Source organism: Marmota marmota, unplaced genomic scaffold, assembly GCF_001458135.2.
Source record: "Marmota marmota marmota unplaced genomic scaffold, marMar, whole genome shotgun sequence".
NCBI classification, from domain to species: Eukaryota; Metazoa; Chordata; class Mammalia; order Rodentia; family Sciuridae; genus Marmota; species Marmota marmota.
Genome location: NW_026000016.1, coordinates 29,986,871 through 30,000,053, shown reverse-complemented (window position 1 = coordinate 30,000,053; position 13,183 = coordinate 29,986,871). Strand labels below are relative to the sequence as shown.

The following is a 13,183-nucleotide window of genomic DNA, read 5'->3' as shown; positions in this document are numbered from 1 at the left end:
CAGTCTATATTTTTTATGATTAATTTAGCATCAAGCAGTATTACTTTCATTTTAATATATATGTCATCTATATGTAAAAACCATTATGTTATTTTGAATAGGAGAAAGGAGTGGGAGGCTAAATCAACACAAGATACAAGATAGTATAGCCGGTGAAAACAGAATAAGCAGAATGAGCTAAAAAAAACCAACCCTGTATTGGTTATTTGAGTGTATATTGTCAACAATTATATAACACAGCATTATCTTTAGTTCATATTTTCCAGATTTATCTCCTTTGGCAATCTGAATGTAGAAAATAAAAAACACACATGTCTGGACACATGTTTTTCAAAAACATAGTGGTTCAAATATATATTTTAAATGAGGCAACTGAGTTTTTTTTAATAAGCGTTCTATATATAACTGTTCTCAGAATATAGCATTAAATTAATAGAAATATATATCACAGGAATTGGCACGAAGCCAAAATAGAGGCTACAATTCTGAATGCATTGATAACCTTAATGAATATTTTTACCATTATCTATAAGCTAATAATTGCCTTTCTGTTTTCTCTTAATGCAATGAATGTCTTGTTCTTTTCCTTTAACACCATATTTTTAAAGAAATGTGTCTGAAAGACCTATTATCTTCAAATATTATATTGTTCCTTTAAGAAAACTTACTTGATGCCAGTCTAAGATGTATTACAATAAGGATCCTTTCTCTAAATGACTATTCACCTGAATCTGGAGTAACTTTCTTTGTGAAGATAGGATGTCCTTATCAATGGATGAATAAATAGCTTAAAATATTAAAACATGAAATTAACTCAATGGATGAATATAACCTCCAAATAAAATTACAGTTTATTTTGAAGTTATAATTTGGTACTATACTTCAGAAGAAAAAAAAATCATTGAAGATGTAGCTCAGTTCAGAGTGCTTGCCTACCAAGCAAAAACCTAGGTTCAATCCCTAGCACCATAAAAACGAAACAAAACAAAAAACAGAAAAGTAAGCAGTCTTAACACTGGAAAATTGACCCTTTGAAATCTGACACTCTAATTCTTGTTGAAAAAGTATTACTTGTTGAAAAATTACTACTTATTGAAAAAGTACTACTATACCTAATAAAATATAACCAATATTACCAAAATGAAAGTAAATGTTCTTAATCTCATTAAAATTGTGTCAGCCTTATTCAATTTTGTTTCTCAAAATGAAATAAAATATATTAAAAAATTTTTAACTAGAAGAATCGAAATTATTCCATATATCATTCAAATACAAATCAACTGAAAATTACTTTTAAGTTTCTTCGAAAATTCTATGAAAACACAGGAAAAAATACATTTATTTTAAGTGCAATTCAGAGTTCAAAGCACTTTTTTCTTTTTTTTTTTTTCTTTTTTTTTTTATTGTTGGTTGTTCAAAACATTACATAGTTCTTGATATATCATCTTTCACACTTTGCTTCAAGTGGGTTATGAACTCCCATTTTTAGCCCATATACAGATTGCAGAATCACATCAATTACACATCCATTGATTTACATATTGCCATACTAGTGCCTGTCATGTTCTTTATAGTACCTAGACTCTTCTACAAGTTAATCCCAATCAAAATCCCTATTAATGAGCCAATAATATTAGACACTTAATGTTAAGCTTAAGCTGCTTCACTAACATTTCACAGATAAAATGGGCATCAACTGGTCAATAGAATAAATAAGATAATCAAGTGAAAAATAGTTGTTTTATTTATTTGCTTTGGCAATTGTACTGACACATCAGAAGATTACTGTACTCAAATACTTTATCCTCATCATATTTAGCTTAGGGGTTTCCTTCAAATGTTTCTGGCTTAAGAAAGAAAAATCACGAAGCTATTTAGTTTTAACATACTGCTTATAACTCTCCAAAAGATTAGAAGTTGATAGATGGCCCAATAGCTCTAAAATTGCTGTTAAAATATATATAGGTGGGGACAGCAGGAGAAAAGAACACCCAGAAAACGGAAACTCCCAATAACTAAAGTTAACTATTTTATTACTAATTATTGTTTGTGAAGCCCCACTCGTTCCTAAGAAAAAAAATACAGTATGTATAGAAAAATTAATCATTATTGCCTTGCCTAGATGCTGATACAAGCAACTATATAATAAAAGGATATATATGTGTTTCTGCTAAATAAACCCAACCATAAAAACAAAAAAAAAAAAAAAAAAACTTCGAGATATAACTAAAAAGTAACCATTAGAACTATTAAATACCTAGTTAAGGAAAAAAAATCAAATACTCATCACTTAGTACATGGTAAAAATCTTTGCCTCTCTAAAACATGTATTATTTCTTTTACAAAGTTAAGTAATTTTATTAGTGGAGAGCTAAATATAAGTTAAGTGCTAAGCACTTCTTCTACAAAACTGAGTTGTTTTATTTGTGGAGAACTAAATATAAGTTAAGTGCTAAGCACTTCAATTGGCTATCAATAATTTAAGTGAAGAAATAACCATTTTTGTATCTCTATGATATATAAACTCTGTGTGTTCAAAAGTAACCCTGTATACAGTCAACAACTATGCAGATGAATGTTATCTGTGAGTACTCACAAATTTAAAACAGTCATAGAATTACATACTTCAATATCATCTTAGGTTTTATTAAGATAAGAGAGGTTGGATAGAAAAGGATTAGTTGGTCCTAAAAGTCCACAGCAAAGAGCCAAACAGAACAGACGAAAATCAACACACAATAGTGTGGATCACGACAATGAGTGACTAAACATACAAACAGTAAATATGAAGGAGGCTATACGAACGGCCAAATTTTATGTCTAACACAGCTTGATCCTTAAGAATTATCTTAAGTTTAAGATTTCTGCTGCTCATTATAATTTCCTTCCTTAATGGTACTATCATTTATCAAAATAAGTCTTTATCTCAAGTTAGTAATTTATTAAGGACTATGTCTTCAATTTTCTCCTTTCATATGTTGGGGACATTATTATTTGAGGAAATCAAGAATAAACCTAACATTAAATGTTAATACTTAAGTTAGTATAGAAGTTCCTTGAACTATCCATGCAAAGTATGAATCACAAGTAACCTTTTTCTCTCTTTTAGAAGGAAGTGCATTGGGATGGGGAAAAAAACTATCTTTTTCTGAAACATATAAATGATTAGTTTCAAGGTTAACACTAGGCAATATATATGAAAAGAATTCTCTACAGAAAAAAGGGCTGAGAAGTAACAATAGAACATGAGTTTCAGAATCCAAACTATGAATTTGGAAATTAAATTCTGTTATATTCATTAGCAACAACACCTTGAACAATTACCTTCTGCTTTCTATATTTTCATCATGAAAACCAGCACAATTTCTACCCTGAAGGCACTCTGTGAGGATGAGAGGAAGTACTTTATGTTGAAAGAAGTTATTTTACCTTTCAACAAACTCCACCCTCAAATAAGAGAAACAGGTCACTGAAAAAGCAAGTCATTCTGCTTTTAAGGTACAATCTTACCATGAATCCTGAGGCTAACATAGGAAAAGCTAAGGTCCTCGACGTTTCTGAGGCCATGAAGCATTACAAATGTTGGGGCACTATAGGACAACAGGTATACAAAATTGTGGTATAGTCTTAGAAAGTTTGTGGACTCTTTTAAGGACTCTATCATGTTAAAAAGAGGCCCTAAATTCCTTACTTAAAAAAAAAAAATGGAGTATATCTGACCTGATATACAGATATAAATGAAAAAGAAAGGATTAAAGAAAATAATGCTCCCTGGTTAAGAGTCACAAGGTTCACCACCAAACTGAAAAACTCATTTCCCATAATGGGGGCAAAGCTCCACTGACTTATATTCAATTATAGGTACTGCTGGCAGCTGCTACCAAGGGGAACATGGTGAACATCTAGAAAGTTTTCTTTTCCTCTTACTCTAGCAACTTATTGTAAACAAAAATCATGATTAGTTTTTAAAGAAAAAAGTCTAATTCTACTTTTCAAATTAGTGATTTAATATGGCAAGACCATTTATTATTTAAATGAGCATTCTTTTGGGTTTTTTGTTGTTGTTATTGTTTGTTTCTTCATTTTTAGCTAGACAGAAACAAGGATGCTAGGAAGCTATAAAAAAATAAATTGCTTGCCCCAAATCATACCAGCTATTGCTTTGATCCTTAACTGAAAGAGAATCCTAAGTTAATCCTGAGAGTAAAAAAAAAACCAAAAAACAAAAAACAAACAAATCAAAGAAACCGCTAACCAAAATGCAATTTTTACTATGTACTTTTCCAGACCTAAAGAAAATCAAAATATCAAATAGGAACAAAATTACAGAAACAAAGGTTCAGAATCCATACAGTTTATTTTAAGGGCTTAAAATTAGAAAGCAAAAAAAGGAAACCCATATAACAAATTTAAATAAAGAGAATATCATAGTTCAATAAAGAAATCATCTACTTTAAGCACTAAATGCCTAAAAATTAAGAAACTAATCTCCACATTGAAGAAAATGTTAGAAAGAAAGAAAGAAAGAGAGAAAGAAAGAAAAGTTAAGAGAAGTTAACTACCTCAGGTACCTCAGTTACTCCTCAGGGACTCCAGGTTGCTTAACAAATCTGAGAGATACTATATGTTATTCAGATACTCAGGCAGTATACACCTGGGTGGTTAGGTATTTTCTTTAGCTACACATGAATCATACTACAAATGAGACACTTAGGGTAAATTATTTAAACTGTTTTCCCTCCTGTGTCACCTTATCTAAAATGCAAAGAATGATGTACCCTACCTCAAAAGAGTTACAAGAGATGATAGTAGCAACCTCAGCAGCACTATGATTTCATTACTGGGATAAAACAAACATGTATGGTATATAACGATTGTTCAATTAATTAAAGAATCCATTAAGAAATACTGAATGATTAGACAGTTGTGCACATAAACTAGAAAATAAAAGTTCTAGTTTTCTGTAACACATTCATTCTGTCAAATCAGGTAGTTTCATTCAAAAACACTAGGCACTATGTTCTATTCTGGTTCCATAAGAAAGGATGAGTTGCATGCCAACAAGAAAAGTTGGATAGGTTCATCAAAAGAGAACTGAAGGAGGGCTGGAGTTGTGGCGCAGGGGTAGAGCACTTGCCTCTCAAGCATGAGGCACTGGGTTCTATCCTCAACACCACAAAAACAAACCAAAATAAAGTTATTGTGTCCATCTACAACTAAAAATATTTTAAAAAGAGACAGAGAACTGAAGGACATTTCTCGATATTATACAGAGGTATCAACCCATGATTTGGACAGGAGTTGCAAAGTACAGCAAGGAGTTGAGAGGATCATATTTTTTAATTAAACAGTACTTACCCTACAAATCAATATCACCTTAGTAAAAGCAGATCAATCTATATAGCACATTTATCTCCCTCCTTAACAAAAATGAGTGGTGAAATATTAAGAAACACACAAGCAGAACAAACTATGGAGTGGTGGAAATGTCCTTTATCTTGTTTTGTAGAGCAGTTACACAACTATGTACTACTGCCAAAATAAAATTAAGTATTTTAAAACTACGCTTTTATTTTATGCTTATTACACTAATTTAAAAATAGCTCATTTTGAAAGTGACCCTTACTATTCTCAGGGTAAATTTGAGAATTTTAAAGTAGCTCATTCAAATCTATATTCATTATAAAATGAAATATAAAATGATCTGATCCAACTCAAAATACTTTTGGTAAGAAATTTTTTTTAACTTTTCAGTTGTAAGAAATTTTGAGATCATAGACTTGCAAGAATCCCTCATGGACTCAGAATTCCTCAGAGTCTTTCTATCCTCTGTGGCATTTATGAATGGATATGTATTTTAATTTCACATTTCTTACACTGGTTTGGTAAAAACTTTTTATGTTTGAGGATTGTAAGAAGTCTGCTTGTCTGTTTCACTGATTTTTGTGTATACTTGCAGGAAAAAAAGTATTTGGAAGAAAAACAGGACTGAATCATAGTTTTCAACAAGAAATTCTAAAGACATGTCTTTCTAGCTCTAAAATGTGCAGGGCAACTTTGGACAAGTCACTTAAGTAAATGTTCTGTGCCTGTGATACTCTGGTATCATAGGCTGTCATAGAATAAAGTGTAATTTGTGAAAGCACTTTGAAAATTTAAAGCAATATTTTCTCTGAAAGTGCCACTGGTGAAATAATACTATAGACCTACCAAACCCCAGCCTTAACCCTGGAATTTATTGGTGTTCCCAAACAACATGCATACACATCTCCTTTGAACTAGAATGGTATATTCAAAGTAGTGGAAAATGGGTAGGCTACTCCCCTCATAAAGAGTGGGAGTGGGGGATTAAAGTGATATCTCCTTCACTACTAAACTTCCAGAACTCTATAGATTTCTGGCATTTGGTCTTACAAGAAACTTGTTATGATCTGGCAATTTTAGCAGGGGAATTGGGAATAAAGCATTCCTGTCCATAGGTTTTACCAGTAATCAAGGAGAGATCAATTACGGAAAGATTGACCAACTCGGTCCCAAATACCCTAAGTGTTAGACAAGACATCAGCAAGCATTTACCGTGTTCCTGCACAAATCTTTAGCACACATCAAAATGCCTCCCTCAAACTGCGTCCATCACAAGCATGAGTGACAGCAAGGCCTAGAAGTCTTCAGATCATCCATCACAACTCCCTCCCCCTTGGATTCCAGGTCCGGCGGCCTCTGGCCAACACATTTCCTGATCTCCCATTCCCGGGGCCGCCAGCCTCACCAGCTGTTCCCGGCGGCTGGAGCTCCGATCGGTTGGCGCCCGGCGGCCCCGAACATTAACGACACCCAGGAGCCTGGCCTCGTGGCTCAGGCCCGAGAACAGACTCCAACTACAACAGCCCCGCAGACTTCCAAAGAGCAGTTCAGCATTTTGAGAAGAGCTTCCGGAAGCTGGCTGGAGGCGGAAACCGGATGTTCGGAGCAACCATAATTCTCCTCCCCACTGCTTTCCTTTCCTACAGTCGCCTCTTTTTATTCCTAAACGAGATAGAGCCAATTAAATTAAGCTTTGTTGCTACACCCCAAATTGAAAATTCTCTATAAGCATTGCCCTTAAATCCGAAACAGGGTGACACAAAAGAGGAGAGAGCGAAAGTGGAACCCCCGGGACTGGCCTGTGGTATCGCCCGGTTGCCCGGGAAACCGACAGTAACGCCAGTTGCAAACCCCTGGCCCAGGGGCCATGGCCACGTTAGCCCGGCTGCAGGCTCGGTCGTCGTTTGTAGGAGATCAGTACTACTTTAGGAACCGGTAAGTCGTGAAGAAAGGAATCGCACAAAGGACTGGCTGTCTTTAGCCCACTAGTTTTTCAGTGGAACTTTACCATTGACAAATTCCCTCATTCAGTACTCAGTTCCCTCTTTCAATGGGTGCAAACAGAACCAGAAGTTTAACGTAATATTAACTATACAAGGAGATTATAAATAGAGGGAGGCCATGGATATTCAGGTTGATATAAGGAAAGTTCCAGCGTAGATAAAATTGTAAAGCGCCCCCCCACCCCCACCACCGCCATCAGACATCATCACAACGCAGTTTGAAGAAATCTGCCTTCTCCCTGTTGAAGGTTTTAATGACCTTCATGCTCCCTAGCTCACTGATCTCAATGAGTCCCCACTCTGTCTAGGGATCTGAGCCTCTGTCATGTCACAAACATCATGGAACTCAATTGTTCTAGGACTCATTTCCTTCTGAAAATCAAAGTATCCGAACTATTCTTGCAAGATAATTAGTGCCAACGAATTAATTAATAGAAGAGGGCTAAGAAAGACACTAACACTTTTTCCATCTCCTTACAGCCAGACTTCACAACCAGAAACAGGTTTATTTTAACATTGGCCCAGAAGCATTGCCCCAGGAGTTTTTCCAACTTAAGAGAAACTACAAAAAAAAAAAAAAAAAGAAAATTGGACTGTGATAGAATGCAGTGACATGGCAAATCCAGTGGAAATATGTCAATAAGTTAGAAACTTGCTGAGCTGTTCTGATTTTAATTTTTATCTACCACACTATTTCACTGTGTACCTCTTACAACAATTCAATTTTATGTTTTTGTGAAATAACATGTATCTATACTCTTAAAGTAGAAGCAGAAATAATTGACTCTTTTTTACTTACCATTTTTTGAGTCTACCTTGTCTTCATAGTTCCTAATACTTAATAGCTACACAATACTTATTTGTTGAATAATTATATCAATGAATCTTTCAATTGCTTTTTGTTTAAGTAAATATTCTCAATAGCTAATTAGAAATAATCTATTTAGCATCCATCTAGAATTTATGTGGCAGGCCCTTATTTATTTATGACATAAATACATAAATAAATTCTATCCCTATGATGATCACATCCTAGCATGAAATTGGGACATTTTAAAAAAAATAATTGTTCTATAGTAAGGCAAATAGAAAAGGAAACAACTAACATTGTTTGAGCACTGATTATACACGAGACATTGCACTAATAACTTTCTCATCTATTTCTTTTGGTTTTCACAATGATATGAGTGAATGTATTAATCTGAGTATTTAGATCTGTAGAACAGTATTCGAGGGAAGCCTGATTAAGTGCCAGACAAGAGCAAAGGAACTAATTACTCTTCACAGATTTCAGTGTCCACATTTGCCCCTATCTCCTGGCTTTTGAAAATGGGCATCTCTTCCTAAACTTTGAGATTGCTTGGAGAGATGACTAATGCTATGCAAAAATCATGATGAAAATAAACTGGCATTCCTAACATTTCATTTATAATTAGTAGTAATAATACTTTTAGTTTAAAAGAATTGTAAAGCTGATAAGGGAAACAAAATTCCAAATTTTGTCTAGTTTTTTTAAAAATCAGAGTATTGATAGTTTAGGGCAAAAAATAATAAAATATTAGTATGACTGGGAAAGTAAATAGTAAATTTCCTTCATAAAGTAATGTCATTTTCCATCTGTTATTGACTTGAAGAGTTCTTCCTAAATTTTAACCTTGGGAACTTGTTGAAAATGAAAATTCTGATTCAGTGTGTCTTGGTGGCAGAGAGTCTATATTTCTTACAAGAATTCATATGAGGCCCTACTCTGCATAAAAAGAGAGACTGTAATAAATAGTGTATGGGCTTTTCTTACATTTAATTCTTCAACATCCTTATGAATTATATATATATTCCTTAATTATGTGAAACAATGAAAATGAGATTCAGTTAGATTGAATAATTTGTGCAAGGTCACACAACTACGAAGTATTAAAGCCAGGTAATTTCACTCTGAAACCTATTCTGTTCAATATGACTCAAGATTTTCTTTCCACTAACCTGGTCTGACTGATTAAGTAGCATCGAGTACCACAATCCAGAGTCCAAAATGGCTTGAGTATATTGTTCCAAATCCATTAACATGTAGGAAACTGTTTAAGGAAACAGTTTAATTTCTTCTTTGTTTCTTTCAAAGTCTTCTATGTCTATCACAAGGTAGTGACAAAAATGTTTTTACCTGATGATTGGCATTAGAATGAGACTGGCAGTAGAATGAAGTTGAAAGGGAACTTTCTTGGGAAAATATATTACTAAGTGGTGAAACTGGTCACTTTCATATGTTAAGTTTTCTATTTTTAAATTCTACTTATTGTAGTATTAATATTGATCCTTCTTTATCTGATAAGACTTAATCATAGCATTCTGCATTTTTCTTATTACCAGAGGCAAATTTTGAAATTAAAAGAAATCAAAACTTAAAGAGCTTATGATGAGTTTAGTTTATTTCAATTCATTCTTGTTATATAATCCTCTCACATGTCACTGTATTTTAAGCTAATTTTAAATTTCTGTTCATCTATCATGATTTCTTACGTATAAATTCTATTTTATTTTATATTTTACAATAAAGGAACTCATTTCTAATATTTCCTGGGTGAATTTAATACATTGTAATAATATTCTCCAAACTGTATGAATTAAAAATGCACTGATTAAAGATTTCCTTAGTACAAACTATGTAGTCATCACTGTTCTAAATATTGAGTACACAACAGAACAAAAAGTCATGAGGAAAACAAAACATCAACAAACTTATTTATAATATTTCAGCTTGAGATAATATTTCATCTTGGGATAAATATAGCAAAAGCTATAGAGAAAAGTAAGGTGAAGAGAGGGAACAAAATTCTTTTTGTTTGGAGTGGTTTGGGAGGCTCTTCTAATAAGAGGATATTTGCTTGGAGTCCTTAAAAAAAAAAAAAAGGAATGATTGGGCATACTAGGGGAAGCACCTTTGTGAACTGGAACAGCAAGTAGAAAGGTCCTATTGTCAGAAGCCTATGATGGAGGGCAGTGGAGAGCAGAATGGGCAAGGCATCCAATGGAAGAATGTGGGCCAGATCATTTGGGACTCTTAAAGTACAATAAAGATATAGGATTCTACTCTGATTGAGAGAGGAAGCCGTGGAGGATTTCAGCAGAGGACTGACTTCTGTTTTAAAATAATAATAAGGTAAACTCGTGATTTATTTTTAAATTGAGTAAAGTATTTTGCTTTTATTTTTCCTTTTTCTATTTTCCTCTTCCAGTTTCATCTTTATTAGTTTAACTCGTTGTGACCTGATTTTTTGCTTCTTAACAAAATTTGAGTCACATTTTCTTTAACAAACAAAAAAACACTTGAAATAATTTTAAGCCGGATAGACTTATGTAAAAAACATTTTTTAAATTGACTTAAGTGAAGGGAAAAGTATATGTAGGGCAATGTGAAAAAATCAGTTATTAAGGAAGAGTTCTAGAAATTCTGTAGAGACAACTATAGAGATAAGTATCCAACTATCAAATTTCCAAGTCTCTCACCACCCAAAAGGTAAATGGAATACAGATAATGTAGTAGGCAGATAAATAAATATTGAATACCTACTATGTAGAGCACTGTTAAACGTTTTCACAAACATTATTTTATTTGATAGTTACAGTACTCTTATGAGATGATTTTTTTCTTATTCCTAGTTTGTACCTAAGGAAATTGGATTTAGTTAAATCATTTGCTCAAGAGCTAATGAAGTTTGACCCATTTCATACCAAATTTATATTTCTATAAGGAGTATTAAATCAATAAGTCCCTGCATGGAACTAAGTCCATCAAATACACAAGGTCCAACCTGCCTTTCTAGGGTCAGGTTGAGGAAAAGAAAATATGTGACATAGTGCTCTCTAGTAAAGATTGATGATTTCCTCATGTTTTATTCCCCTGTATCAACCTGAACTATAATTTCCTAAAACCGGAATGTATTATTCATATAAATATGATTAGTTCTTTTTTTTACTCCAACATGATCATGTGACTACAATTCTGATTATGTTATTAATCTAATAAGTTGGACCAGTGTCCTTCAATTTGGACAATTATCTTACTCTTATATCCTAGCAGTTAGTTGGATAAATGAAACCCTTCCTCTAATTCTAACTAATTTCTGAATACTCTGTTACAGCTGAATTTAATTATGACTAGTAAAACTTAGCAATTCTTCCAAATACATAAGATGATTTATGCCAAAATATGGGGACATCTTAGTTGTGTGTTAGCTTAGGTTTAAATATAAACTTTTAAACTTTTACTTTTACCTTGTTTAAACTCTTTAAATATCAATTTTATCATGTAAAGGAGAAAATGATGGCTATTAATATGTTAACTATGAAGGTTAAATGATCATCATGTTAGTAAGCACCCCATAGATTTATAATTATAGTAAATCCCTGCAAGAAGCCAAAGTATAAAATGCATATGATGAACACAGTTGACTGTTACAAAAGTTGATAAGTTTGATGTCTGTTCTTGAGTATTCCTTTTCTTTATGGAAAACTTAAAACATTTTATTGGTGTAATTAGTCAAAATTTCCTTTGATGTAGTTATAATATGTATGAGTATGTATAAATATATTTAAGGAAGTACTTTCACTCTATGCAGCTCAATGGTTTTTACATAGGTATGTATAATACCTGTTTAATCTTCAATCAGATAAAATTCTGGATATAGAATGTATTTCTAAAACTAATAGCCAACATCAGATATATAGTATTGGTGAAATAAAATATGAATGGTTCTATTTAATTCAAAAGCAAGATAAAAGTTCACACTAATCCTGCTTATGTTTCATGCTCTAAAAGAGAGATCACAGTTAATCAATGTTCACTGCTATCTCATTGAATGGAAAAGAAATTTTAAGTAATTATAACTGACTATCAGTCCTTCACTGCCTAGGTAACCCAAACAGACAGCCCTACATAAATATCAAGCAACTGAATATCTATAAAACAGAAAGAGAAACTTCACAAGTCATTTAAGGAAATGTTAGTTTGGAGTAAAAAGTTTAAGCCACAAAATCAGAAGAGAGTGTAACTGTGGAGTTGGAACTGATGGAGGAAACAGATATAAACTTTAATAAAAATGCAATAAGAACTTTTACAAAGGTAAAAATTAAGGGGGAAAATGTGCTACAGTAAATTTTAAAGTAAAATTTTTATCACATGAAAAATGTAATAGATGATTAAAAGAATACTTACTACTGAAATGTAAATTTTTAGGAAAGCAAAGGAAGGAAATCTCCATAAATCTACAAGAATAGAAATCATGTTTCATACTATTAATAATATAGAGGACATACTAGAGAGTTTAATGTGTGAATGATAATCACCACAGAATTTAGAGTATGAGTGGGAAAGAGATTATGAGGAAATACTATAAGAAAACTTTTCTAAACTGAATAGTGTAGATTTGAAAGTAAAGGACTCTCTGAGTCTTAGAGTTTCTTGAAATGATATAACCTTTAGATATTATTTGATATAATTCCAAGATATAGAAGAAAGAAGTCACATGCTTCTAATCTAGACAGAAGAGAAAAAATTATTTGCTAAAGAAGCAGATGCATTGGATTCTTTATCTGCTCAACACTGAAACCTAGAAGAGTGGAAAACAGTAATTACTCATGAGTCAGGGGAATTAGCCAAGAATCCTAGCAAAGATCCATGTTTTGGGGAGGATATGAAAGGCATTTTGAGACACGTAAAGATTTAAGTGTCTTCCCTTTGATCTTATCTGACGGCATATATTCAAGAGAATATAGTATTTCATAATCAATTAAAAATTAAATCAGAACAAAGGTCTCAGAAT

General features: G+C 32.7%; 2 protein-coding genes across 7 annotated transcripts in view; one reads left to right on the top strand and one right to left on the bottom strand.

Moving 5' to 3' along the window:
- Gpatch2 (G-patch domain containing 2) overlaps positions 1-6,952 on the bottom strand; it is a 170,770-nt gene extending 163,818 nt beyond the window's left edge. For all 4 annotated transcript variants that reach the window (XR_007349777.1, XM_015483640.2, XM_048809353.1 and 1 more), the window contains exon 1: positions 6,770-6,952. Coding sequence is in view for 3 of the 4 variants with exons in the window: in XM_015483640.2 (XP_015339126.1) it covers positions 6,770-6,825 (56 nt within the window). In the remaining variant the exon portion in view is untranslated. The remainder of the gene's footprint in view (positions 1-6,769) is intronic.
- A 233-nt stretch (positions 6,953-7,185) lies between these two features.
- Positions 7,186-13,183, top strand: part of Spata17 (spermatogenesis associated 17) — a 201,939-nt gene continuing 195,941 nt past the window's right edge. For all 3 annotated transcript variants that reach the window (XM_048809352.1, XM_015483373.2, XM_048809351.1), the window contains exon 1: positions 7,186-7,299. In XM_048809352.1, the coding sequence (XP_048665309.1) occupies positions 7,232-7,299 (68 nt within the window). In that variant the 5' untranslated portion in view covers positions 7,186-7,231. The remainder of the gene's footprint in view (positions 7,300-13,183) is intronic.